The sequence below is a fragment of the Hetaerina americana genome, unplaced genomic scaffold (genome assembly GCF_022747635.1).
Source record: "Hetaerina americana unplaced genomic scaffold, ioHetAmer1.1.p SCAF_1, whole genome shotgun sequence".
In the NCBI taxonomy this organism is placed as follows: Eukaryota; Metazoa; Arthropoda; class Insecta; order Odonata; family Calopterygidae; genus Hetaerina; species Hetaerina americana.
This window is the reverse complement of record NW_027286069.1, coordinates 72,513,043-72,540,575: the sequence shown is the minus strand read 5'-3', so window position 1 is coordinate 72,540,575 and position 27,533 is coordinate 72,513,043. Positions and strand designations below refer to the sequence as shown.

At 38.5% G+C, this 27,533-nt stretch overlaps 1 protein-coding gene and 1 long non-coding RNA gene across 2 annotated transcripts in view; one reads left to right on the top strand and one right to left on the bottom strand.

The window, feature by feature from the left end:
• LOC139686049 (uncharacterized) overlaps positions 1–6,824 on the bottom strand; it is a 37,954-nt gene extending 31,130 nt beyond the window's left edge. The window contains exon 1 of the long non-coding RNA XR_011700288.1: positions 6,554–6,824. This is a non-coding gene — a long non-coding RNA (uncharacterized lncRNA). The remainder of the gene's footprint in view (positions 1–6,553) is intronic.
• A 1,006-nt stretch (positions 6,825–7,830) lies between these two features.
• Positions 7,831–25,039, top strand: Fbl6 (F-box and leucine-rich repeat protein 6). The gene is made up of 8 exons (XM_071583099.1): positions 7,831–8,810; positions 13,541–13,707; positions 13,936–14,105; positions 15,017–15,157; positions 17,046–17,213; positions 18,556–18,772; positions 23,559–23,721; positions 24,763–25,039. The coding sequence occupies exons 1-8, from the start codon at positions 7,831–7,833 to the stop codon at positions 25,037–25,039; spliced, it is 2,283 nt and encodes a 760-aa protein (XP_071439200.1).
• Positions 25,040–27,533: the final 2,494 nt, after the last annotated feature.

Genomic DNA, 27,533 nt, shown 5'->3' with positions numbered 1-27,533 from the left:
GGATGAGATAAATGCAAAGATGCTTGAGAGAAGAAAATGGAAGAAGGTAAACACAGTTAGGCAAAAGGAAGTACAAAGGGTTAAGTAATGAATTGAGACGGGGAACTAATGAAGCAAATCTGTGCTAACAGTTAAGATAAATCGGTAAGATAATAGTTGACACAGAAAAGATCCAAGAGAGATAGAAGAAATATATAGAAGAACTGTATGGTAAAGAACTTAGGCCAGCAAGGTTAGACATAGAAAAGGAACATGACACAGAGGAAGATAGCTTAGGTCCAGGCATACTCGACGATGAGACAGAAAGGGCATTAAGGGAGATGAAACCAAATAAGGCCGTGGGGGAAGACAACATTCCTGAGGAATATTAAATGAAGAACACAATGTATATTTAATCTGTTCTTCTTAGAACAGAGGATATATACTTTGTGTTCTTCATTTAATGAACATGGACTTCCACAAAGTTGAGCCTGGAACAATTGCATTCCTGAGAAACTACCAAAAGGTTTAGGAAAATGTGGGAGGAAAATTCTAAATGGACAGATTTGGAGCATCTCTGAGGAAGGAATCTAGCCGGAATACGTCAATCCAAAACCTACCTTAACCGGAAGATTTTATTCAGGTAATCTACCGGTTAAGGTAGGTTTTTGGATGGACACAACTACCAAATACATATTTTATTACTCCTAACAAAATACAAAATCCATCATCCTACTCTATATCAGGTCCCTCTTCATCTCTGAGTACTTTCTTCCTCCCTTCATCCCGTCCAACATCCCTATCCTGTTCCTTCCCTTTCCTCTTTAGCCCAACATTCTACCCTCTATCACAGTCTTCAACATCCCACAGCCAGTTAACACCCCCTTCATCCACTTTTCCTGCCTCCATAGGATTGCTCCCAACAAACCCCTCTCTTCGCCCACCATACCAAGTACTTCCTCATTTGTTTTCTTCTCTGTCCATTTCACCTTCTCCATTCTTCTCCACACCCACATTTCAAAAGCCTCCAATCTACGTCTATCCTCCTGCTTCAATGACCACGTTTCCGCGCCGTACATAGCTACGCTCCATATCAAAGTTTTTACGAGTCTTTTCTTAACATCCTTACTCAAAGTCCCCGTCATCAACTCCCTCCTCCTTGTGAAAGCCTCTTTGCCTAGCGCAATTCTTCTCCTTACGTCCCTACTACTTTGACCGTGTTGGTCCAAAACACTTCCGAGATACGTAAACTGTTCTACCTGCTCTACTTTTTGCCCTCCTATTTTAATGTTTAGCTTAACCTTTTTCATTCTAGAAAATCGCATAACCTTTGTTTTATTAATATTGATTTTCATCCCATATCTGTCGCACTGAATTTGCAATTTACTCAGTAATGCTTCCAGCCCCTTGGCTGACTGACAAACTAAAGCTTGGTCATCAGCAAACTTAGCTGATTTTACGTATTCCCCGCCCACTTTCATTCCTACCTCGAGTTCTTCCCATGCTTCTTTGATCATTTCCTCTGCATACAGGTTGAACAGCAACGGTGATAATGGGCAACACTGCCTTACACCCCTTCCTAACACTGCCCATCCTGACTCCCTGTTTCCCACCCACACCTGAGCAGTCTGAGACATGTAGAGGTTGCGGATTAGCCTCCTTTCCCTCCAATCTATTCCTATTTTCTGCAATGTACTCATTAGTTTTTCCCAATTCACTCTATCAAACGCTTTTTCGAAATCTACGAAACAGGCACATACCTCCAGGTTGTATTCTATATTCCTCTTGATTAATAATCTCATTACTGCAATGGCATCACACGTACCTCTTCCCTTCCTAAACCCAAACTGATCATCCCCTAAGTAATCATTTGCCCTACTCTCTATCCTTTTCTTGATAATAATGAGAACAACTTCAGCTGCGTGGGATATCAAACTTATTGTCCTGCGGTCCTCACATGATGTATCATTTACATTTTTCGGAAAAGGAACTAACACTGATCTCACAGTCTTCCGGCTTGATTCCTTCCTCATAGATACTACGTATCAGCCCATATAGCCTCTTCCTCCCACACTTTTCTAAACATTTCAGTAGTTCTGCAGGAATGTTATCCACCCCACGGCCTTATATAGCTTCATCTCCCTTAATGCCCTTTCTATCTCATCGTCGAGTATACCTGGATCCAAGCTATCTTCCTTTACGTCATGATCATTTTCTACGTCTAACTTTGTTGGTCGAAGTTCTTTACTATACAGTTCTTCTATATATTACTTCCATCTCTCTTGGATATTTCCTGTGTCAACTATTGTCTTACCAGCCTTATCTCTAACTGTTAGCATAGATCTTCCCTTCTTACTTCCCGATAAAGATTTAACTTTGCAGTACAGCGCACCAATTTCACCCTTCCTCTGCAAACTTTTCATGTCCTCGCACTGCGCCTTCCACCATGCTTCTTTCGCTTTATTTGTTACCCGCCTAAATTTATTATTTAACTCTTTGTACTTCATTTTGCCTAAATCTGTGTTAACATTCTTCCATTCTCTCCTCTCATCCATCTTTTTTATCATCTCATCCGTGATCCATGGTTTCCTAGTCCTTTTCGCGTTAACGGCTCCATTAGTGTCTTTTGCGACTTTCGATAACACTTTCTTGATGCATTCCCATTTTTTTCGATAGTACCCAGCTCTTTGCCATCCTCCATGCCTGTTTCTACATCCTGTTGATACTCCTTCCATGTCAATCCATTTAATGCTTCTAGATTCTATTTTCTAACCCGCCGCCCCTGCCTTATCTATTTGAAACGGACGCTACATTTCATAACAAGTAAATTGTGGTCCGAGACCGCATCCGCTCCCGGGAGGCTGTGCGATTTTATCACACTTTTCCTAAACCTGTGTCTAACCAAAATATAATCAAGCCGATACCTTTCTGAGTCACCTGGAATTTTCCATGTATATCTGCGCCTTTTGTGGTGCCTAAACCAAGTGTTGGTGATGACCAAGCCCTGTCTCCTGCGGAACTCAACTGCTTTCTCCCCGCTGTCATTCCTCGTGCCTAAACCGTAGTCCCCCACATCATCACCATCTCTCCCTTCGCCTACCATCGCATTCCAATTCCCCATCACTACCTAATGTTTTCCTGCAGCAACACACTCGATTATGTCCTCTAACTGTTCGTATATCCTATCGACCTCTTCCTCCGTATGGGTGCTCGGTGGCATGTATACCTGAACAATAGCCAAGTTCGTCGGTTCTGCTTCTATCTCTACTAGTAATATTCTGACAGTTGCCCGTTCTATGTTGACTACGCTTCTTCCTACCTCTTCATTTAATACTACGGCTACCCCTCGTTGGCTCCCGTCCCCGCCGTTGTATATTATTTTATAATTATCACTCCAGTAATCCCCGATATCCTTCCATCTTACTTCGCATAGACCTAAAATATTTATACTTCCCCTTTCCATCTCTCGCTTAATATTCTCCAATTTTCCAGTACTCATCATTGTCCTAACATTTCACGTTCCTATTCTAACTAATTTGGTCTTCTTCTCTTGCGTCTTCTGTCCCGCTGCTGTCGGTTTTCCCTTGCAAGGGTTTCGTCGGATGATGACCGCGGAAGCCTTGCCTCTTCCGCTGCCGGGCACGACATCGGCCGATTGGGGCGAGTCCCGAGGTTGCCAGAACTCAAAATCTCTGAAGTGACCACCATATTTATCTTGGGAATGATAATTGAGGTGGTTTCCCGTTGCCTTCCTCAATAGTGTTTTTAACGTGACACCATCACTTACTGGCCGCCGCACTGGGGTCCGACGCCATTGCAGCCGCCTCACCGAGGAACAGACGCTGCGTGGACTACCTTTCGTCTGGCTCCTAACCTTCGACCTATCTGGCATGGGTGACCCTATCAGGAGCAATTATTATTACTCCCGCAAGCACAGCTCTAGGGGTCATCGGATCGCACAAGCCCTTCCACCACGTACAGGCTGTAGTCCGGGGAGGGAGCCGGTTGATTACTTAATAATTATATAAATAAATAAATAAATATATATATATATATATATATATATATATATATATATATATATATATATATATATATAAACCATAAACACAGTAATTAACCCGGTTTAGTAGGTGATGGTAGAGATCACCCAGTACTAAGCCCTATACGGCGTGTGAAAATTCACACATCAGGGTAGGGGGGCCAGTTCCTTTCCCTGTGCCGGTTATGGTTTCCCAGAAAGACCTGGTACCCGAAAAATCACTTTAGCTTGGGTGGAGCTGTAGGTGCCCAGAGTGCCTTGCCCGGGTATTGAACCCAGTACCCTCTGGTCAGCAGTCCAACGCTCTACCCACTGGACTACCTCGACCCACAAATATATATATATATATATATATATATATATATATATATATATATTTATTTATTTATTTAAAGGGGGGCGAAACGGATTCGAAGGATTTTATCTTCGCTTATTTTGCCAAACACAAGACATAAATAATTCTGATGAAAACAGACGAAAACTCCAGCCGTTAAATACATGATGGGTGGGCAAAATGTGATGGGTGATTTTCCGTTATTTTTCATTTTGCTTTCGCAACTTGTTTAAATTTGTTACACAGGAGAGTCTAATGATATCGATAAACGAGGGGGAACTGCGCGCCATCGAGGGAGCATTTGTATTGGAAGTTTACGTCGCAGTGGTAAAAATAAGAGCAACCGTGCGCGAATAAATCAGCATGGAAGTTAGCCATGCTTTCCACCATCATAGGCCATCATCACGTATCACATGGCCCGCAAAACCGCATGTAACTCTTGCGTAGCAATCTGTGATCTCTGGGAGCTCTCTCGAGTACGTAAGGTACCAATTTTAAGCGCGCGGAATTTCGTAAGTTACATCGTATCAGTTCTACCTAAGTTGGCTTTTCATAACCAATGGGATCGGACCCAAATTTACTTAATTTAATATATTTTTCACAACCTTCACTTTCACTGCGTTTTAATGGGTTGGCATATTATCTAATACTCTACTTTCATTCATATTGAGTTCGTTTTGGAAGCTGGAGCTGCATTGTCACTCAAAGCTGCGGAAGGAATGCTGCAAGAATAAGACATTTACAGTAAAATTCCATCTTCCCATTAAAATCTGATTCCAGCAAAGGATACTCGGAGAAATAATATTTTTTAAAACCCTTAAAGAGAACGTCAACTTCAACGCTCACGAAAAAGAAATGATCTTGATTTGAAAGCATATGACTCGAAGACATACTCTCTCCGACTTTGAGAATGGGTCAATACAATTCTAAGCTAAGAAGAAGCGCCGTTAAAAAAGCCTGCTCACCTGTTTTTCCTTAGGATATATCATCTTAAGAACAACGATTGGCACGACTAGGGATAACATCGTCAAATTACTTTAGGTAAGGATCTATAAGGGTCAATAAATACCCAACATGCGAAGGGGATAGACGATGGAAAGTTTGGCCAACATATATAAAACCGTTTTACCGGTTATTGCCGATTGTTAAGTAGACATTAACAATTAAATAAAGAACTAGTTTATGCATTAAATTGGTTCATAAAAGTAGAAGACTAATCAACTTCAAAAATGCACTTCCCGCTTGTCAAGGTTCACGTTCTAAAATCAAATTCGATACACTCTGATTTGAATACATTCATGAATTCATACACTTTTCAAAATATGTACCCCCTCTTTATGCATGCGTATCAATCGGCAATAGTATTAATCAATCAACCAATGAAGTTATAATTAGACAAATAAGCCAGAGGAATCGTTTTCCAAACGCTTTGGAAAGTATACGCCGGTGGTGAAAGAAAACATCACTGTCAAGGATTAAAGACAGATACACAAATTTTGGAGAACGGTGGTGATGCTGTCATCCACCTCAGGTGATCGATAATTCTTTTGATAGTATTTAAGTTTTGGAACTTTGGATTCTTTCCATGAAATTGTTACACATATTCGACCATTCACGAATTGTCACTCCAAAAAAATAGGTCAACGAGCTAAATGACATTCCTTTCCACTCTGGCAAAGAATAGCTGGCTAACATATTGAGGTTATAACACTTCGTTTGAGAAAACCCAACAGAAAAATTCGGAAGAAAATATGATCGTGTCTAGGAATAAATAGCGTACGAGTAAATGTGAACCAAGTTTCAACCAAGAACAGTTGCTACTCCCTAAGTGGAACATGAGGGAACAACAGTGAATAAACATTTTGGTTCCGTCATCCCGTGCACTTCAAAATAATGACCAGATAACTGCACGATTAATGGTTCAAGAACTTCTCATGGTTAAGCCTGTACACACAACCACAGCGCGAACAGGAAGTCACAACGTTAAATCTACGCGCGCATTACATTTAAACGTCGAATGCACACTGCACACACAAACTCCTACACTGTAAAGTCAACTACAATGAAGTTCAAACTTAATCAAATTTTAAACAATCTGTTACTTTCTTGGGAAGAGAAATATGTTTAACGTCTAAAGGAGAAGGCCGACAACGGACTTTAAGATGATTAAATAGAATAAATACACGGTGACTACATACCTTAAAATAGCTTTTCCAGAGTAACCCATTGGTAAGATTTGCAATGAGCTGTTCACTCGGTTCTGAAGAGTAACCCACAATTCACGTACAATACACAACCAAAGGTCTTTTTGCGCCCTGTATGTTTATGTGATGTTCGGCTGTTTTACTGTTTTCTAACAAATGAGGGTTGAAATACGCGTATGTAGGGGAAGAAATTATGATCCATGGTTCACTGGATGTTCTTACCCAAATATTAAATCAAAGAGCGACGATAGACATGGTGCTTGGACTATCGATAACGTAGCAAACAGTAAACAAATATGGGCCGCATCTTTATTCATAGAGATTACGTCAGATATCTTGTGTGCTTGCCAAGTAAAAAAGGAGTAGTTCGACAAGTGATCCAAGATGAAACACAACCGTTTCGCGGAATTAAATAATTGACATTTAAATTGCGAATATGTCAGATATAATCAGCATTCAAATTACAATTTAGCGTCAGCATCCCAAATAATACCATTAAATTCCTGCGTACTTTATTGCCATCTAGTGAGGAGTTCTATAACGAACACGGCAGGACAAGGCAGAGATGGCGCCCCATAACGGTAAAATTTCGATTCTCTAAATGCGCTTCCGGCAGGGATATACATAAGGTCAGTGGCACAAGAAAAGTCAACCTCCCGAAATGAGAATGGTAATATCCGTTTGTTTGGTGTTTTCAATGACCCGCAGTAGTGATTATATTGCCTTTATTGTGAAGCAGCCGACGTGAATAACTTGATTAGTGCAAACCATGGAAAACAACGTTTTATTTAAAGGTAAGCGTCTTGAGGAACTAGACAGCTGCGAATCGTAAATAAAAATATTTGATAGAAGGCGTAGGTCTCATTTCATAAACATATTAATGGGAATTATAACCCATTTTCTTTTCTTAGCGGAATAATTTCTTCCTTTCCAACTATAAGTGATGACACCATTTACCTTGGAAGTAAATTAAGGAAATATAATGCATAATGTTTATGGCATCTGTCATTAGTGTTGTGTTTGTTGACGTTGGGCGCCAATTACCAAAGAGGAGTGTTTGTGTCGGAAAGATGCTGGAAAGGGGTTCTAATTCACACACTTTTCGACAAAAGTTGGACTACGTATTCAAAATATCTAGGGAAATGTAAATAGCGTTAATATATCCTGATTGAGATTTTATTGTTGAGAGAATGTAGAAATTTGAAACTTCTTAGAATATTTTTAAAATGGATGAAACTGAAGGGACAGTAATACCGATCGAGGTGCCGACCATGGCCACCCTTTCCCATTCTAGCCCTCCCTTAAAACCTACGATAAATCCAATGGTTCAAGTTAGTCCAAGTGGAGTTTCAAACTATGACGTGCAAGTGAACTGTATTTCTTGGGGAAGTGGGACGCCGCCTCAAAGTGGAGAGCCTCTGGATATTGTTAGTCCCAGTGAATGTGGCTTGGAACAAATGAGTCGAAGTGATAAGTCATTTAGCTTAGACAGCATGCTGCTGGAACAATCCCAGCAGGAAGCTGAAATGTCAAAAAGGAGTGAAAGTGAAACAGATACTGATCAGCGTGTCTCCTTATCTAGTGGTTCATCCGCTAGACATACGGGTGCAGGGGATAGCCCCGAAGTGACTTCAACGGTCGAGGTTGCAGGTGCGCCAGAGCCCCCTTTAGGCTCCCCTCCTGGGGAGGCGGAGGTCACTGAAGAGGGAAGTGCGTCGTTTTCAAAGTGCAGGCAAAGTTCACATCGCAATGAGAACTGTTCCTGTGTTCTATGTTCTCCGCCTCTTGGTGTAACCTCAGTGGAAGAAGGTGCGATGGGACGATTATCAGCAGCCGCCGAAAGGCCGGGGCGCCGGCGGCGTGGTAGGCGACGGAAAAGGGAGGCTACTTCTCCGTCCCCGGAAGATCAAAGGATTCGAAGTAAACCCCATCCTGGCGTCACCTACCGTAGTCAGATATCGCCGGGACAGAACGGAATCAAGCTTCGAATCCGTAAGGCGTCTCCTGGGGGGGGCTCAGCGCCTCATTCCGGAAGAGGCAGAGGCGGAGGTGGTACGAGAAAAGGTAGGAGAAAGGTGACTGGTAGTGGGAGAGCCGAGGGTTCATCTGCAGCCGATGGTAGTACATTCGTGTCTGGAGAGGAGGAGACGATGGAGCAAGGAATGTGGGGGACTAGCATCCCAGCATCAATTCTGTGCAAAGTCTTCTGGATGGTTACCCAGGATGAGGGCTGCGTACCTTTCTTGTTCAGGTAAGAATTTGGGTGAAAGTATTGAAATAAATAATTTGAATTTGATGGTTTTTGTACAATTTATGCAGTTGGTGCAGTACAACTGTAAACGCTATCCAGTGCTAGTCCACAGCTCTAGGGACGATATGTAGGTTCAGGTATAGAAAAAATATTTCCCTTTCTTTCAAAGAATGTCTTACGTCTTTTTTTCCCTAATTTAGAAATTTGAAATGAAAGCAGAATAAAGTTTTTTTAGTTATCCTTTTAATAACAAGTAAGTTTCTGGGAAGTTGAGTAATACATGCTTCCACTACCAATCTACAATGGCATTGTTAGGGGACTACAGAATGATCTAAAAATTACTCAAATTTATCTTTGTGCTTCAATGGCCGTCTGCATGTTGATAAAAATAATGAATTTATTTTCTATTGCTTGACTAGAGTCAATACAAGTTTGGGGACCCATCCCTGTATCTGGTGCTTATTGTCATGAGAGGTTGTCTGTCGGAATCTTTATTTGTTTACAGTTCTTCACTGTGTTCTCACGTATTTATTCATTTTGTTTCATCATAATTTGCAACAGTCACGTTTAACTTTGCCAGCTACTCTATGCAATCCTTGGTATTTGTTTTTTTTTGTTTTTCTCATCTATTTAATGGTCCATTATTGTCTTAAAAATTATGTGTATACCTTATGCCAGTAGCCAAAATATTTGGCGCAGTGAATAGAATAACAGCATGTTAATGAGGAACACCTGGGATAGACTCGGATTTTACTGATTCAGTTTCCTGTCTACTATATACTTTCCAATTGGTTTCAGTACTTTCTCTGTCTCAGTACTTCAGTACTTTCCCTTGGTGTTGCCAATATTTTTGAAATTGATATCAGTGACTTATATGTACATTATGGCCATGAGATTGGCACTCAATTTTTCATGGGGAATTTCATAAAAAATACTGTTTTATTGGAATTATGTCCCGAGATAAAACTTTGTGCTGTGAGTTATAGCTATTACTCTGAGGACACTGCATTAAGTTCAAGCTGGGTATTGTTCTGGGTACCTGAATTTCTGGGAAGCCATTGGCGGCAGAGGAGGAGAAACACACTCCTACTCTTGAGTGTGTGGATTCTTAGATCGTAGCAATAACCGTTTCTATTCAGTCATTATCTAAAATGTCATTAGTTGAATCTGTTTAAAGATTGTCCTCAATAATTGGAAATTTTGAATATATCATATACAGGTATATTCAATGATAATATATTTTTGAGGAATAATTGAAGTATCCAAAACTGGAAGTCCACCATCTCTATGTTTGCAAGTCCCAATACCACAATTTAAAGCCTCTATAGTTGCTACCCCATGCATGCAGATTTCTACCGTAATATTTCACTTTACATTCATGGCCACTATATTTTCAATTATTAGCCTTCCATTTATAAATATCTAAGAAAACCTCCATGGCCTCCACTCCTACAAAAATATTGTGTAAATCTGATGAAGTACTCTGAAGCAAAATCCTCTTTTCCCCTTCCCAGTATACACTCCCTTGTTCCCAGAGTACCAGGCAGTTCCGAATTAATTTTGAACCTTTTTCCCTAAGTTTCGAAAACTTTCTATTCAAAAAACAATAACTTATTCATCTGATTGAGTATAAAAAATGTCTAGTATTTTTGCATCAACAAGCATAGCACCACTTCATCAAATATTGTATGTTCCATATCCTACTGATCATTGTTTTTCCTGCAGCAGCACCAAGGTAAGAGCTTGGGGAATGCCTCAATTAGCATTTTACCTTGCAACCCACCACCATTGGTAATTGTAAGCATTGAATATAATTTTCTTCTCGGGAGATTTTAATTATCGTGTGATATTCCTTATTGTTGTTACCATTGTGCAAACAGAAAAAGGATCATTATGCCAGTCTTCTCAACAGTCAATTTCATTCATTATCAGTTTTGATCTCATCTACCATTATAATTGAAGGCTGAAAGTATTCCCTGTATCATTGTTGAGCACAAATAATTTGTATTTATCTAATAGTTTGTCTAGCATGTAGTCTGTGTACTTCCATTTATAAATATCCATTATCCACTATTCCATTAGTTTAGGTTAATATTAATAATTAAAATAAGGGATGAGGAAGGGGAAGCAAATAAAGAGAGTGACTTCAACCTGGAGTTACTACCTTAGATTGGAAAGGGAAGGGGGATGGATCGGAGGGAGGAGTTGCAGGTACAAAATTTTAAATGGGGTGATTTGTTCATATTGTTTTAGCAACTCTCTCCAATCCTGGTAGCCCCCCTTTCCTTCACAGAAAAACAAACCTAACCCACTGCTGTGTCCCTCCCCTCATTGATATACTGGCAAACCCTTCCCACCCCTCTGCCACCCCCCACCAATTTGACCAAAGACCTCCCTTTGTTCAAAAATGGAATTTGCTTGCCCCCTTCCCTTCCTCATCCCTTTCCAGCTAGCAAAAGTATGTATGTGTAGGCTTACTAATTTAAAAAAATTGTATTTAATGATAATGCTGAAGAATTGAATTAAGTTGTACCTGAATATAATTCAGTGGACGAATATTGTGTGTTCCCTTATTTAAGAAAAAACATATGACTCAAGCCATTTGTAATAATTGTTGAAAACTATAGAAAGACCTGACTCAACAGCTTCCTTTCAAGGCTTAGCACAATCTCTTGTTTTTGTCCAATAGTTCACAGTAGTCCCTCCATCTGCGAGAGTTCAGTTTCTTCACCTATGCCTCATCATGTTATTAGCATATTCACTTTTTTCCTAAAATTACCTGTATGATATCACAATGATTGTAATTAATTGAATATCAGTTATTTTCATAATGCTTGTCTTCTACCCATTGCATTCCTTTCACACTAGTAAACTCCCAGAATCGAAAGACCTCCTTCTGAAAAGTAGGTATTTGAAGATTTGGAGATAGATTCAAAAAAGGTTTGATTTCGAAAAGGTTTATTATTCTTGGCTCCATAAAATGGTTCATTATCTGATGAAAAATGATAAAAATGTAGGAGTATCTTTTTTCACTCTAAAGTCACTAAATTTAGGGGTAAGCAATGGATAGGTGCCCTCAAAAAATTGTTGATTATGTGTTTTTGATAAATGCTCTGCACATACAAATGTATTGGCCCCCTTATGCTTTCACAAATTGCATTGTAAAAAAGTTCAAAAATAGAATTATCTTGCTCAATCTTTTGATTATGCCACAAAAACAACCAACCAGTGTTCTTTGTCAACCCATTCCCTTGCATGTGTTTCCATGGTATCACATATGTGATCTTCACATTTTTCCATTCATTCATTCTCCAAGAAAGATCCTACCCAAACCAACAGTAATTACAACTGACACATCTTCACCGTTAAAGCTGCTTCCACTTGTGCTTCAATCATCGCCATTGCTTTTCATTGATAACATCAACAGGCAAATTTGCCATTTTGTTATCCGTTATTTTTATTATGTAAGATAAAATTTTAGAGGCAGAATATTTCCTATGACTTGCAAAATAAAAATAGTACATCCACAAGAAAACAAATTGATGATAGGAAAACACTATTGAAGAATTTATAACGGGTGACAATTTGAAGACTACATATTAATAGGCACTGATTACTCTGTAAATCAATTATAATTGTGGAAAATAAACTAAAACAACCCTGGAAATGAAATCATTAGTCCATGCTCTACTTTAAAAGTGAAATATGTGGAAATATAAAATATTCAGTTCACCCATAAAATGGCAGCACTTTGGATAAAAAGATATTAAGGTTCCAAAATAGTGATGACTTAATCCTTTGATTCGGAAATACAACCGAAGGAAAACAAAAGAAATATTTATTTGGCTTTCAAGCTATCCTTATATTTCATGTGTGCAAATGATATGTACACAGGTAGGTCCTGTAGGTCATCTTCTCTGTCCACCAGTTTAAAAATACATTATTAGATGATGCACCTTTCCAGAGTAAGTTATGTATTGTACTGAATCAACGTCTTTTATAGATATAACGTTTTTGCTATGTGTTTCTGTAGATATCACTTCATTTCAATGGGTGGGCGGCAGAGTACATCTGCATGTGCTCTCCCCATTATTTTTCTTATTCGTTATTTTCTTTGAGCTAGAAAGTTCCAGAGCTCATTTAATGTCCATTGCACTATGGAAAAGTCAACCATCTTGCTGATGATGTTGTTCTTTAATGAGGCAGGTGCCTCATAGTTTGGTTAACATACAGCATATAAATATCTGTTGCTCCTTAATGATTAAATATTTCCTGAAATGTATTTGAACACCCTCAAATTAATCTCTTACGATAATTGAGGTGTCACTTAATGCAATCATATTTAGAGGTTTTAGTGCCTTATAGCAATTATTTCGGATACCTTCTGTGATCACAGCTTTGTAAATCTATTTGGGGATTAAAAAACCGATTTCATCCTTAATAAAATAAAATGAAAACTCCCGTAACTGTTAAAAGTTATTATATTAAACTAATATTACGGCTATAGGAGTTTTCATTTTATTTTATTAATTTATGAGGCCGTAGAGCTCAATTTTTTACATTTTATATCATCCTTCTTTAAAAAAGCCAGCATATTTGTTCTGTTTTCTTTTATCTGGAATTACTTTTTTCACCACTATTAATAGTTTGAGATTGATATTTATTGTACATTATTTCATTTTTGTTTTTTTTTATGACTTCCAATTTATAGAATTTTACTCTTTTTCAAGGATGTGCAGAGTGTGTCACCTCTGGAGAGATATTGCACTGACACCTTCATTGTGGCACTCCCTTGATCTTTCATCACCTTTAATTGGAGAACGTGTTAAATCTGACCAGCTGAAACTCCATTGGTTTTTACAAAACCGCTGTGCACTCACACAGGAACTAGGACTCGGTAAGTAGAAGATTTTTAACTGAGTCATTTTAGGATTCATTGCCATTTCTTGTAAGGATTTAAATCCTGGTTGTCTCAAGCAAATATCACTTAAACTATAAGGGGCAATTTTAATTGCTCTTCAAAGGGTAGGATAAATTCAGCAATGTAAAAAAAAACATGTTAAAGACTGTGTATGTATTGAAAATTCATTTTTTGAGCTTCAGTGAATAAACTTTTTCATTTCAGGGGGTTGGAAAGTTTCGGGAGTCCCAGCTGCACTGGAAGAAATTGCTACAAATTGCCCTCAACTCCGTGGAATCAATTTATCTTCATGGACAAGGCTTGGGGCTGACAGTTTACGCTCTCTCGTGGAGGCTTGTCCTCAACTTTCCAGGATTGATATCTCAGGAATAAATGTAATGACCTATTTTTTCCCTAAATGTAATTACGTAGTTAATTTATATTCTTGTTGATTTTTGACAGGGTTCATGGCCAAGTGCAAATCCTAATTTTTAACAGGTCAAGTATGTACTTATTTTCCAATGTCAAGAATACTTCCTTTTCTGTGTACATTTGGTTACCTAGGATTACCTGGATAATGTGTTTAAATCACTTTTTTAATTGATATAGGTTGTTTAAATTAAGGGGGTATTTATTTAAAAAATGTGGACAGGTAATTTTGAAAATTGATCTTGGGTACACTACTTGTGTGGTATGTATTTACAGTTATGTAGGTGTTTACTTTTCTTTCACTTTTTAGTTTGTAGGCATCATAAAATGTCTACTGTGAAGATAAAATTTTCCCTGAAATTTTTTAAAAGCAGTGCATTCCCATGCTGTTTTACTAGCCATACTGCAAACATTATGTCATGATAGTTTATTTCACACTAATTGTTATAAACACAATTGTTGTTGACTTTGGCAGTTCTTAAGGAAAAATTTCATTGGCTGGTTCTTCTCTTTACCTAGACCATTTTTGGCAGTGTTAACTAAAAGATGTCTCTCATCACTTTGTCTCCTCCTGGTCTTTTCATCCCTTTCCTCTCATTCCATCATATAAGATTTGACTTTTATCATGATTTCATGACTGAGTAATTTGTACCTCAGGCATCTCATATAGTTTTTATAATGCCTTGCCATGAATCAAGTGCTTTAATAAGATAAGTTGAAGCTATAACCCTGTGGTTAGTGGTGGGTTATGCTAACCACATTGTCAGTTGAATCAAAATCAATATATAATTTTATATAATCAAACTACAGGACTTTCATTGCTCTCTTTTTTAATGTAGTAACTTCTGACTAATAATCCCTTTTTTGTTTATTTTAGACAGAAAGCAACAATCCACGTAGTGCTGTTTCACTTTCTTCAATATTGGGCTTAACAGAGTTCATGGGAGATCGTCTCACACAACTAATATTAGCAAGCAATAAGCTAGCTGGACTTTCACAAATTGTGATTGCCATAGCGGTAAGTGTTTATTCAAAGAATGAAATGGACTCTAATTTTTCCAGTTCCAGTGTTAAGTTTGGCTTATGCCACTGATCTTGGGTATGCACATGATCTGTTGTTAACATATTATAATCTCACCACCTTCTTTAATTATGTCCAATGCATAATTCAAAACTGCAAAATATGGCATTCAAATTCTTGATGAGTATGGGGCCATAATATTTGCTAATAAGACCATGGGTCATCTTCACACATCGGGGTGCTGGGCAATTGTCCTAGGGATATACAAGCATAGGAGTCCTGATGCTTAATCTTTGCTTTACAGCTTGTTTTTTAATATTTAAGTACATGTGACAAGTTCACCTCGGGACCTGCTTCAGCAGTTTATGGTGATAGGCAATCAGATTAGGTAATCAAGAACTGTTACACCATTTATATCTTTAGAGTCATTGATTGAAAGCATTAATGGCACAGAATGGTCATCACTTTCACCATGGATGTATGTATTGACATAATGTTTTAGAGGGAGAATAATTCCTATTTTTCTGATTAGACATTTGCTGGTTGAATTTATTCATAAACAGTTAAGCATGAAGGAATATTCTGTAGGAGTTAAAGTTATCGAGTTATTTTTTTCTTCCCTTTTTAATGAAATACATTGTGATTAAAAAGAAAGAAGACTGGTGAACAGTTTAATAAGTCACTGAATGTGGTAGTTCTGTTTCTTGAGCATCAATATTTATTTTTAATTATTGTTCAGTAGACTTATGTTATTCCACAGTTCACCAGTTCCACATTCAATACCCTGCTCCCCCAGTGTCTTATTCATTACTATGGTACCCTTGTTAGCTCTCCCACCTTCTACTATATATTACTCTGTATCTATCACTCCAATATTTTTTGCTATCTCTTCATGTTACCTTCAACATGTGTAACATGACTGCATTTCCTCTCTCCCTCTATTGCTTGGTGTTTTCCAATTTTCATGTTCTCATCATTGCCCTAAAATTACCTATTCTCACTGTGGCACTCCTCATTGGTTAGGAAAAAGAGTGTTAGTGGTGAGGGAGAAATGAGGAATGATTGGAAGTAACTTCTTATTTGAAGATGTCCTCGCATTGTAATATGCTATTTAGAATAATATAAATTAGGAAGAAAGGATGCATAATTCAGAAATGCAACCTTGAGGGAAAAACACTTTCCATTTGTGCCACATGTGTACACTCATTTGGTAGCAAGATGGAGAAAAAGGAATGTTGCCAAGAGACTGGGCCATCTGTGACAGCTAAATGATAAAAAATGCATGTTGTAATATTTTTTACATTAAATCGGAAAATGCTAATTTTAATCGGTCTCCAAGTTTCTCATTCCTCTTGCATCCATATTGTAATGCAAGAATAAGGTGTTGAATACGCTCATCTTTATTTATTGTGATGGGAAATCGTTAGTATTTATGTGCATAGTGTGTAGATGAAAAATTTGTCTCAATGAAGAAATAAAAATCTTAAAAGTCCAGTAATACCACATAGACAAGTGTAACATTTGTTTCACATGTATATGGCATTGCATTATGCCATGGTTCTCAATGATATACGTTGTGAAAACCTGGTATACATTTTTTACAAAAGAATGAAAAAATTCCTAAATAATGTACAAATTTTTAAGTCACCGAGGTCACCTGAGATCAGGCTGTACATTGAAGCATATAGGAAGCTGGTTGATGTATACTATGCAACAAAACCATTACTTTTTCTTCATTCATAGAGCATTGAACTAAACAGTTGTCATTTCTGTATAACATTTTGATTGGATTTAATAGCTATGAATGTGTATGTTCATCTTGTATGTAAACACATGACTATATAAATGTAATTATTTAGCAATGAATTTTTTACTTTTATTATAGACTCACTGCCCCTGCCTTGAGGTGCTTGACTTGTCAAATGTCCGTACCCTGGCACACACAACAGCTCCAATTGCCATCGAGCGTTTGCAAGAAGGTTGTCAACGCTTGCGTGTCCTGCGCATCACCAATAGCCAAGTTTCCCTTGCGCACTCGACACTCAAAGAACAGGTAAGATTATTTAATATGGAGGAGGAGGTGGGAGAGGGAGGCTTTTCAGATATTAAAACTTTGCATTGGCTTACAAAAATAACCTTTTTGCCATAGTGGGAGAGTGTACATTAGCAATGTATCTTAGTACTCAATATTCTGTCATCCATTTTGATTAGTTCTACTCCAGTGGTATAATATGAAACATCACATTTATCATTGCCACTCTCATCAGCTGTGAAGTATGTGGTATTACTCATTTTATGCATGGGGAAGGGAAAAGCATTGACGGAATCCCACATCAGCTATGTCATTTTTGTAGTGGTGATGTTAGAGCAGGAGTTTCCTGAGGATAAATGCAGAAAATTCATGGAGAGAAACATCAATGTGACTGACAAGGGGAAATGGTGATACTCGATCATTACAGATGAACTTGTTCAAATATTTAAAAAGACTATGTGTGATGCCGTTTCATCAGTGCAATATGGGCAGTTTGCATTTCTACAAGTTCTGTGCATGGTGAGTACTAAAACAACTGATGGACTTTCACAGTGGTGAAAGAATGGGTATGGTATTCCTGTATCCTGGGCACTACAGATAAAAAAAAGACAAATTTGTCAACAGAATTGACACTGAGAATGAGACAAGAGTCACTCTTGTTAATTTAGAGTCTAAGGAAGAGTCTATATGATGAATACACACTCATTCACCTAACAAGCCCAAAAACTTCAAGGAAACGCTGTCAAGCCAAAAGAAATGGTAGCAACAGTGTTTTGGGACCACACAAGGAGATTGCGCTGACAGAATTCTTGAGAATCAGGACCAAAATAGCATCAGAAGTTTATGGTGAAACATTTAAAATCCTTCGGAGAATGATCCAAAACAAACTGCAATGTTCACAAAGAGTCCTAATCTTCTGCACTGCAATGTGCAGCCCCACTCTGAAAATCAGACAAGGTTTTCAAGGGGTTCAAATTGAAGATTTTCGGTCTCCCCACCTACTGCTCAGACTTAGCACCAAGTCACTACCATCTTTTCCCCTAGCTGGCTGGATACCCAGCATCTTTCAGCATATAAGTAGCTAATGGATGGGGTCAGCAACTGGCTGGGTACCTTGCTGGCACTATTCTTTGGTGAGGAACGAGAAATCCAGTGCCACGGTATGGTAGGTGCCTGAATGTATGCTGGGACTATCTAGGGAAGTAATGGGAGATGGGTATGACTCCTTTGTAAGCTATAAAAATTTTATTCTCCATTAGATTTTTGCGAGCCAATCATACATTAATTTCTGAAGAGCTCTTTTGACTTTTATGGTTTCCTGTACATAAAATTGTTTGAATAACTAATTTTAAATATTTTATAGGCTTCCTCTCCAGGGTTTCCTAACCTCGAGGAGTTGTCCATAGCTGTGGATGGTCGAGGTTGCTCCCAGGTTCCAGTTGTTGACAATTCTTCCCTCGAAAGGATCCTTAAAAGTTCACACCAGCTACGCCTACTGGATGTGCGAGGCTGTACACGTGTTTCTGATTCCAGTCTTGTGCGTGTTCCTGCATGGGACCTTGAGCATCTCTTTTTATCTGGTATGTGAATATTTATATATAATCATCATAAAATTAACCATTGTGAAAGTATTCCTGAAAGCTTCTTCATGCTTTTCATATAATTCTCAATACTAATTACATTAAGAGATTTATTGGTGATTATGTGTTATTTATGTATTGGTGATTATGTATAAAACCATAAACACAGTAATCAACCAGAAGGTCGGTTTAGTAGGTGATGGTAGAGTTCACCCAGTACTAAGCCCTATACGGCATGTGAAATTCACACATCAGGGTGGGGGGGCCATTTCATTTCCCTGTGCTGGTTATAGTTTCACAGGAAGATCTGGTACCCGAAAAATCACTTTAGCTTGGGTGGAGCTGCAGGTGCCCAGAGTGCCTCGCCCGGGAATCGAACCCGGGACCCTCCAGTCAGCAGTCCAACGCTCTACCCCCTTGATGAGCGCGACCCACATTGATTTTATATATATAAAATATATATATAATATGTATATATATATATTCCCTCCCCGGACTACAACCTTGACGTGGTGGAAGGGCTTGTGCGTTCCGATGACCCCTAGAGCTGTACTGGCGGGAGTAATAAAAATTGCTCCTGGTAGGGTCACCCATGCCAGATAGGTCGAAGGTTAGGAGCCAGACGAAAGGTAGTCCACGCAGCGTCTGTTCCTCAGTGAGGCGGCTGCAATGGCGTCTGACCCCAGTGGGGCGGCCAGTAAGTGATGGTGTCACGTTAAAAACACTATTGAGGAAGGCAACGGGAAACCACCTCAATTATCATTCCCAAGAACAATGTGATGGACAATAGAGATATTTTGAGTCCTGGCAACCACGGGGCTCGGCCCAATCGGCCGTGTGTCGTGCCCGGCAGCGGGGGAGGCAAGGCTTCCGCGGTCGTCATCCCACGAAACCCTTGCAAGGGAAAACCAGCAGCAGCAGGACAGAAGACGCAGGAGAAGAAGACCAAATTAGTTAGAATAGGAACGTGGAATGTTAGGACAATGATGAGGACGGGGAAATTGGAGAATGTTAAGCGAGAGATGGAAAGGGGAAATATAGATATTTTAGGTCTATGCGAGGTGAGATGGAAAGATAGCGGGGATTACTGGAGTGATAAGTATAGAATAATATACAGCGGTGGGGACGAGAGCCAACGAGGGGTTGCCATAGTATTAAATGAAGAGGTAGGAAGAAGCGTAGTCAACATAGAGCAGGTAACGGATAGAATACTACTAGTGGAGATAAAAGCAGAACCGACGAACTTAGTTATTATCCAGGTATACATGCCACCGAGCAACCATAAGGAAGAAGAGGTCGATAGGATATACGATCAGTTAGAGGACATGATTGCATGTGTTCCTGCAGGGAAACATTTGATAGTGATGGGGGATTGGAATGCGACAGTAGGCGAAGGAAGAGATGGTGATGAGGTGGGGGACTACGGTTTAGGCACGAGGAATGACCGCGGGGAGAAAGCAGTTGAGTTCTGCAGGAGACAGGGGTTAGTTATCACCAACACTTGGTTCAGACACCACAAAAGACGCAGGTATACATGGAAAATGCCAGGTGACTCGGGAAGATATCAGCTAGATTATATCCTGGTTAGACACAGGTTTAGGAACAGTGTGATAAATTCCCACAGCTTCCCGGGAGCGGATGCGGACTCAGACCACAATTTAGTTGTTATGAAATGTAGCGTACGTTTTAAAAAGATAAGGCAGGGGCGGCGAGTTAGAAAATGGAATGTAGAAGCATTAAATGGGTTGAAAAGAAAGGAATACAAACAGGCGGTAGAGAAAATCATGGAGGACGGTAAAGAGCTAAGTACTATTGAAGAAAAATGGGAATGTATCAAAAAAGGGTTGTCTAAAGCCGCAAAAGACACTATTGGAACCGTTAACGCTAAAAGGACTCGTAAACCATGGATCACGGATGAGATGATTACAAAAATGGATGAGCGGCGAAAATGGAAGAATATAAATACAGAATTAGGCAAAATGAATTACAAAGAATTGAACAATAAATTGAGGCGGGCAACAAATAAAGCAAAGGAAGCATGGTGGAAGACGCAGTGCGAGAATATGGAAAGTCTGCAGAGGAAGGGGGAAATCGGTGCGCTTTACAGCATAGTTAAATCTTTATCGGGAAGTAAGAAAGGGAGATCAACGATAGCAGTTAGAGATAAGGCCGGTAAGGTAATAGTTGACGCAGGAAAGATCCAAGAGAGATGGAAGGAATATGTAGAAGAACTGTATAGTAAAGAGCTTAGACCAACAAAGTTAGACATTGAAAAGGAACATGACGTAGAGGAAGATAGCTTAGGTCCAGGCATACTAGACAATGAGATAGAAAGGGCATTAAGGGAGATGAAACTAAATAAGGCCGTGGGGGTAGATAACATTCCCGTGGAACTTTTGAAATGCTTGGGAAAATGTGGGAAGAAGAGGCTATATGGGCTGATCCGTAGTATTTATGAGGAGGGAATCTGGCCGGAAGACTTTGTGAGATCAGTTTTAGTTCCTATTCCGAAAAAGGTAAAGGCCACGTCATGTGAGGACTATAGGACAATTAGTTTGATATCCCACGCAGCTAAGGTTGTTCTCAGGATCATAAACAAAAGGATAGAGAGTAGGGCAAATGATTACTTAGGGGATGATCAGTTTGGGTTTAGGAAGGGGAGAGGTACGCGTGATGCCATTGCAGTAATGAGATTATTAATCGAGAGGAATATAGAACACAACCAGGAGGTATTTGCCTGTTTCGTAGATTTCGAAAAAGCGTTTGATAGAGTAAATTGGGAAAAACTAATGCGTATATTGCAGAAAATAGGAATAGATTGGAGGGATAGGAGGCTAATCCGCAACCTGTACATGTCTCAGACTGCTCAGGTGAGGGTGGGAAACGGGGAGTCAGGATGGGCAGTGTTAGGAAGGGGTGTAAGGCAGGGTTGCCCATTATCACCGTTGCTGTTCAACCTGTACGCAGAAGAAATGATCAAAGAGGCATGGGAAGAACTCGAGGTAGGAATGAAAGTGGGCGGGGAATTCGTAAAATCAGTTAGGTTTGCTGATGACCAAGCTTTAGTTTGTCAGTCAGCCAAGGGGCTGCAGGCATTGCTGAGTGAATTGGAAATTCAGTGCGACAGGTATGGGATGAGAATCAATATTAATAAAACAAAGGTTATGCGATTTTCCAGAAAGAAAAAGGCCAAGCTTAACATTAAAATAGGAGGGCAAAAACTAGAGCAGGTAGAACAGTTTACGTATCTCGGTAGTGTTTTGGACCAACACGGTCACAGTAGTAGGGACGTAAGGAGAAGAATTGCGCTAGGCAAAGAGGCTTTCACAAGGAGGAGGGAGTTGATGACAGGGACTTTGAGTAAGGATGTTAAGAAAAGACTCGTAAAAACTTTGATATGGAGCGTAGCTATGTACGGAGCGGAAACGTGGTCATTGAAGCAGGAGGATAGACGTAGATTGGAGGCTTTTGAAATGTGGGTGTGGAGAAGAATGGAGAAGGTGAAATGGACAGAGAAGAAAACAAATGAGGAAGTACTTGGTATGGTGGGCGAAGAGAGGGGTTTGTTGGGAGCAATCCTATGGAGGCAGGAAAAGTGGATGAAGGGGGTGTTGACCGGCAGTGAAATGTTGAAGACTGTGATAGAGGGTAGAATGTTGGGCAAAAGAGGAAAGGGAAGGAACAGGATAGGGTTGTTGGACGGGATGAAGGGAGGAAGGAAGTACTCAGAGATGAAGAGGGACCTGATATAGAGTAGGATGATTGATTTTGTGTTTTGTTGGGAGTGATAAGGTGTTTGTTTGGTAGTTGTGTCAGTCCAAAAACCTACCTTAACCGGTAGATTACTTAAAAAAAAAAAAAAAATATATTATATATATATAATATGTATATATATATATATTATATATATATAAGTATTTTATATATATATATATATATACATATATAATATATATATATATAAAATCAATGTGGGTCGCTGTCGTCAAGGGGGTAGAGCGTTGGACTACTGACCGGAGGGTCCCAGGTTCGATTCCCGGGCAAGACACTCTGGGCACCTGCAGCTCTACCCAAGCTATGTGATTTTTCGGGTACCAGATCTTCCTGGGAAACCATAACCGGCACTGGGAAAGGAACTACCCCCCCCTGCCCTGATGTGTGAATTTCACATGCCGTATAGGGCTTAGTACTGGGTGAACTCTACCATCACCTACCAAACCAACCTTCGGGTTTATTACTGTGTTTAATATATCTTCAAAATAGAACGCTCTTCGGCGATGCACAAATATATAAAAACACAGATGTAGATTTTTAGAATATAGAGACACAAAGAAAGGACTCTCACAATATGTTATTTGACGTTTCGACAGTTTAAGACGACAGCCGAGCTGTCGAAACGTCAAATAACATATTGTGAGTTTCCTTTCTTTGTGTCTCTGTATTCTATAAATCTACGTCTTTGTTTTTATATATTTATATATGTATGCTCACACACACCCGTGAAGAGAGAGGAAAATGAAAGAATATAATAGACTAGAATATTGGTGACAAGATGTTATAGCTAAGTAAAGTAGCAATATAAAAACTAAATAGCTCTTGCCTTTGGATGGAGAGTCTGTGGTCATTTAATCCATCCTCTTTGGGTTGTGTGGCACTTTGGTGTTAGTTCATTACTGAAATCTTGACTTGAATGTCCTTCAAACGTTTTCAAATACATAATAGTGAAATTGTTGGGTCTGAAACTATTTTAACGTCAGAGTAAAAAGTGAAAATCTTGTATTTTTAGGTTGTTATGCAACACGTCCCACAGGAGGTGATGGCTTAGAGCTGATTGCCCGCAAGTGGGTGCACAGTTTAGTGGAAGTGGACCTTGCCTGGAGCACTGCCACAGATGCCCTTGATGCTGCTATTTATGCATTGGCAGATAAAGAATATCAGTCACCTCTGAGGTCAGTTGCCAATAAATCATTGAGTGACATTTTTTTATCAAATGTCAAAAATATTTTTGTACCTTTGAGTGGCTGAATGAAATTCTTGAATCCTGCCCTTCCAGTTTCAAATTTCCCAATTGCATTTATTACTCCCTGGATTAGTCTGCCATGCCTAGGTGTAAATAGTAAATATGATGTTAACCTTTGAAGGGCCTAGAACACTCATTGCCTGGTACATTATTTGTGATTTGAATGAGAAAACATTGAGCAAAACATATTTACACCATTTCTTTCACAAAGGTTGGTCTTCCAATCACAGCAACCCTGTGTGCATTAGAGTCTGCAAATGGAAATGCAAAATTTAATAAGATTTGCCAATGCGGCCACTTGCCCGTGATGAACTTCAATGTGTAATTTGTTCATCCTCTAGCCCCTTGATCATTTTGTCTAATTTTGAGGCAGGCTGAAAACTAATTTTATTTCCTCCTGCAAGTATATGGTGGAGCAGCTTACTGAAGTTTTTAGAATTTGGGTTTCAAACGTGTTAAATTTGCCTGGTTTAAGTTTTTATTGTACTTAACTAATCTGCTATCACCAATGTCAATACTCCTCAAGAATCCCACTCCTGTAAATGAAACTTCTTAAACCATTTTTTAGAATAACAATGGCTTATTAGGAGGTAAAGAACTGTCCTCCCAATTGTTACCATTAAATTACTAATGGCCATGATAGACTAAGTTATATTTTGCTACTCCATACTCGAAAAAACTAGAGAATTATTTTAAAGTGAAAATCATTACTAAAAAGACTTTTAATTTCAAGTCACTCATTATCTTTATTGGCACGATTTTGGATAAAATTTAAGAATTGAAAATGGTCGTTATGTAGTTTATTATATGCATTATCCTCCTTTTGTATTCATATTCATTTCCCTTCAATTATTTGCCGGAGCTTAATTTAGTTCCTGAATTAATTTAATTTTTGATGTACACTTTGAGTGTTCTATATTTGACTAGTTAATTCCATTCTCGGGATTCATTTTTCTCTTTCATTTTCAAGAGTACTGAACTTGTGTGGATCATCGGTGAGCCTTGGTCCAATCCAGGCATTGCTCAACAGCTGCCCCCACTTGGGTTCCCTTAACCTCTCCTCCTGCCGAGCTCTACCACGTGGAATGAAGCGCCTCTACCAAACTGCAGCTGAAATTGATGCCCTTAGGGCATCAATACGAGGTGATCGATTGCAACGGCATCCAGAGGAAGAGGTCACTGCTTCTGAAGAAACCCCTACAACAGATGGGAATGCAGGAGAGGAAGGAGCATCACCTTCAGCCTAGAGTTAGCTAAAGATATGTGTACAAAGTCATTATGTTTCTGGAATGGTGGGGCGTATTAAGGCAACATAAAGGCATAATTTTAAGGTAGTTTATTCAATCTACTCTCAGTTTGCAGGGAAAGTTGTGTTGAAAACATAAAACATTGAAGTTTTGGGCATCTCAGGAATTCCCTTTGCAGAAAGTCAAATAGTTGGCATAATAAGGTTTCCTGAATGAGTACTAGGCAAATTTACATTTAATGTAGAAAAGCAGGTGTAGATATAATATATAAAGAATTAATTAGTGAGGTTCACATTGAAATTGTGATTCTTGTAAGGAACAACTGCTTTTGATGCCTATGCAAAATGATGATGTACTTTTTTTCTTCTGGAGAAAGTGGACATGAATTAGTATCTTAAGGTCATCATAAATGTTGGCGTCCATGGTGTCTAGATAGGGTCCAACCATTCAAAGCAGTTTGTTGTTGTTTCTCATCAAGAATTGCTACAAAACTATTTTCTTGGTGATTTTACAAAAGATTGTTTCAGATTGGAAACAATGCAGAAATATAGTTCATTTGGGAACTAAAACAATTTAGGTAATCTCCATGAATATAAACTGCCATATTGCTTGCTGTATGAATCAAATAGTGGTGATTTATTCTTTAAAATCTATTTTTAAGAGCCAAGGGCTGAGCCCATGGATTATAACAGGATTGATAGCACATCATTGATAATTAGTAAAATTGAAGCAGCACACTGTCATTTTCCTATATTTTCATTTGCGGTCATCACTCCTTTTAATGCTGTAGTGGGGATGACTTCTCCATTTGGAAAATCTTGCTTCTTCATGCTTTCAAAATAGTAGTCTTTGGTAATGAAGCATCAAAATTGTCATCTTATTCAACCCATATTTTCATTAGCTTATTGTTTGGTTCCAATTTATGAAACATACTAGATCAGCTATCGAAAGTTGTCAAGATTAATGAATCTTTCTCACAATTAGGTTGAATTCATGAGCATTTTCTTGTAAGCAGTTTTTGGCATTAAGTCTTATTAATTGCCTATCTCATCATGCAACAGTTTTATGCTTTTTTCCTAAATTACTCTAAGCTAGCCATCTTTCTTTCATCTCACATTTACTTCCTCCTTTATGGTTATTTATTAATTGCATAGGTGAATTTTTAACTTTCTAAATTTTTATATCTTGGCAAAAGGCAGTTGTTGAATACAGAAGCAACCATTAAGGTTTCCGAAATTATATTTTGTATTTGGCAATGTATTATGCCATAAGAATCCTAATTTTACTCCATAGAGAATGAAATTCATTAATACATGTATCTATATTGCCTATCAGAGTTCACTGTTTTCTGTTGCTTTTGTTGATTGAAAAGCAATCTGTTTCAAAGTTATTTTTTAATATATTAGTATTTCATTTATACATATAAGTCAACTATAACATTGCCTTTTATATTTAAGCCCATATATTTGCATGAAATGCATGTTATTTCATACTTTCCCTGAACCACAGTTCATGATCAGTCACTCAGATTGTTCTAATTTCTATTCCTTTTGGTGTTTGAAAAACAATCATGTCAAAGTGATTTTTATTCTAGTAATATTTCATTTGCAGATATAAGTCTAATTTAACATTGCCTTTTAACTCCAATTTATTGCATGAAATGCATGTTATTTCATAATTTCCCTAAGGCCGCCATTTGTCGTTCATTACACTTGTGTGTATGTGTAATTTATTGTTGGTAGTATGGTATAGTGTTTTCTCTTTTTGAAACATCATGTTCTTATCTACATCTTTTTTCATGATATTCATGCTAACTTTTAGATACTCTCTGCACACTCATAGATGATGACGAATTTCTTTAAGCAACAGTTGTTAAGTTTCGGAACAGTCTGTTCCTTGATGTTCATAATTTGCATTTTGGCATAATCTTTTTTTTTTAATCTTACTGCATTTCATTTTAGACAGCCAGTTGGTTCATAATCATCAGGTGCAGAATTTTGTGGCAATTATATTAATGTAGCTCTTTTATTTCTATAACTGATATTGAGATTGACGTCTGTTTTAAAATAATGTTGAAATATGCAACTAACATGTAAAACCTGAAAATTTCAGTTGGATATTGTCATTTAGAAACACAGTATGTGGATTATCGTGATATATGATTGTCATGGGAAGGAATGTTGTTTTTGTTTCATACATCAACAGCATTCTCCAATTCAGGCCAAAAAATTACAGATTTGATTATAGTAATGGGAACGAATTTTGGAGACACAAAAAGAGTCAGTTGTGCATTCTTTTGATACCCATTTCAACTTATGTAAGGGATCCTTTTGACTAACCTTAATGTTACTTAAATTTTACATCAGTTAGAAAGTTGTGAATTTCTTATTGGAGAATATGGTGGCCACTGCCATCCTTCATCTCCACCATGTGATGACCCTTTTACCATATTAATCATATATTTCATTATTTGTGGATATAATTACCACATTTG

Coding starts and splice junctions, on each gene's coding strand:
- Fbl6 (XM_071583099.1), top strand. CDS start 7,831: ATGGCCACCCTTTCCCATTCTAGCCCTCCCTTAAAACCTACGATAAAT. Junction 13,708..13,935: donor CACACAGGAACTAGGACTCG/GTAAGTAGAAGA, acceptor TTTTCATTTCAG/GGGGTTGGAAAGTTTCGGGA. Junction 15,158..17,045: donor AAATTGTGATTGCCATAGCG/GTAAGTGTTTAT, acceptor CTTTTATTATAG/ACTCACTGCCCCTGCCTTGA.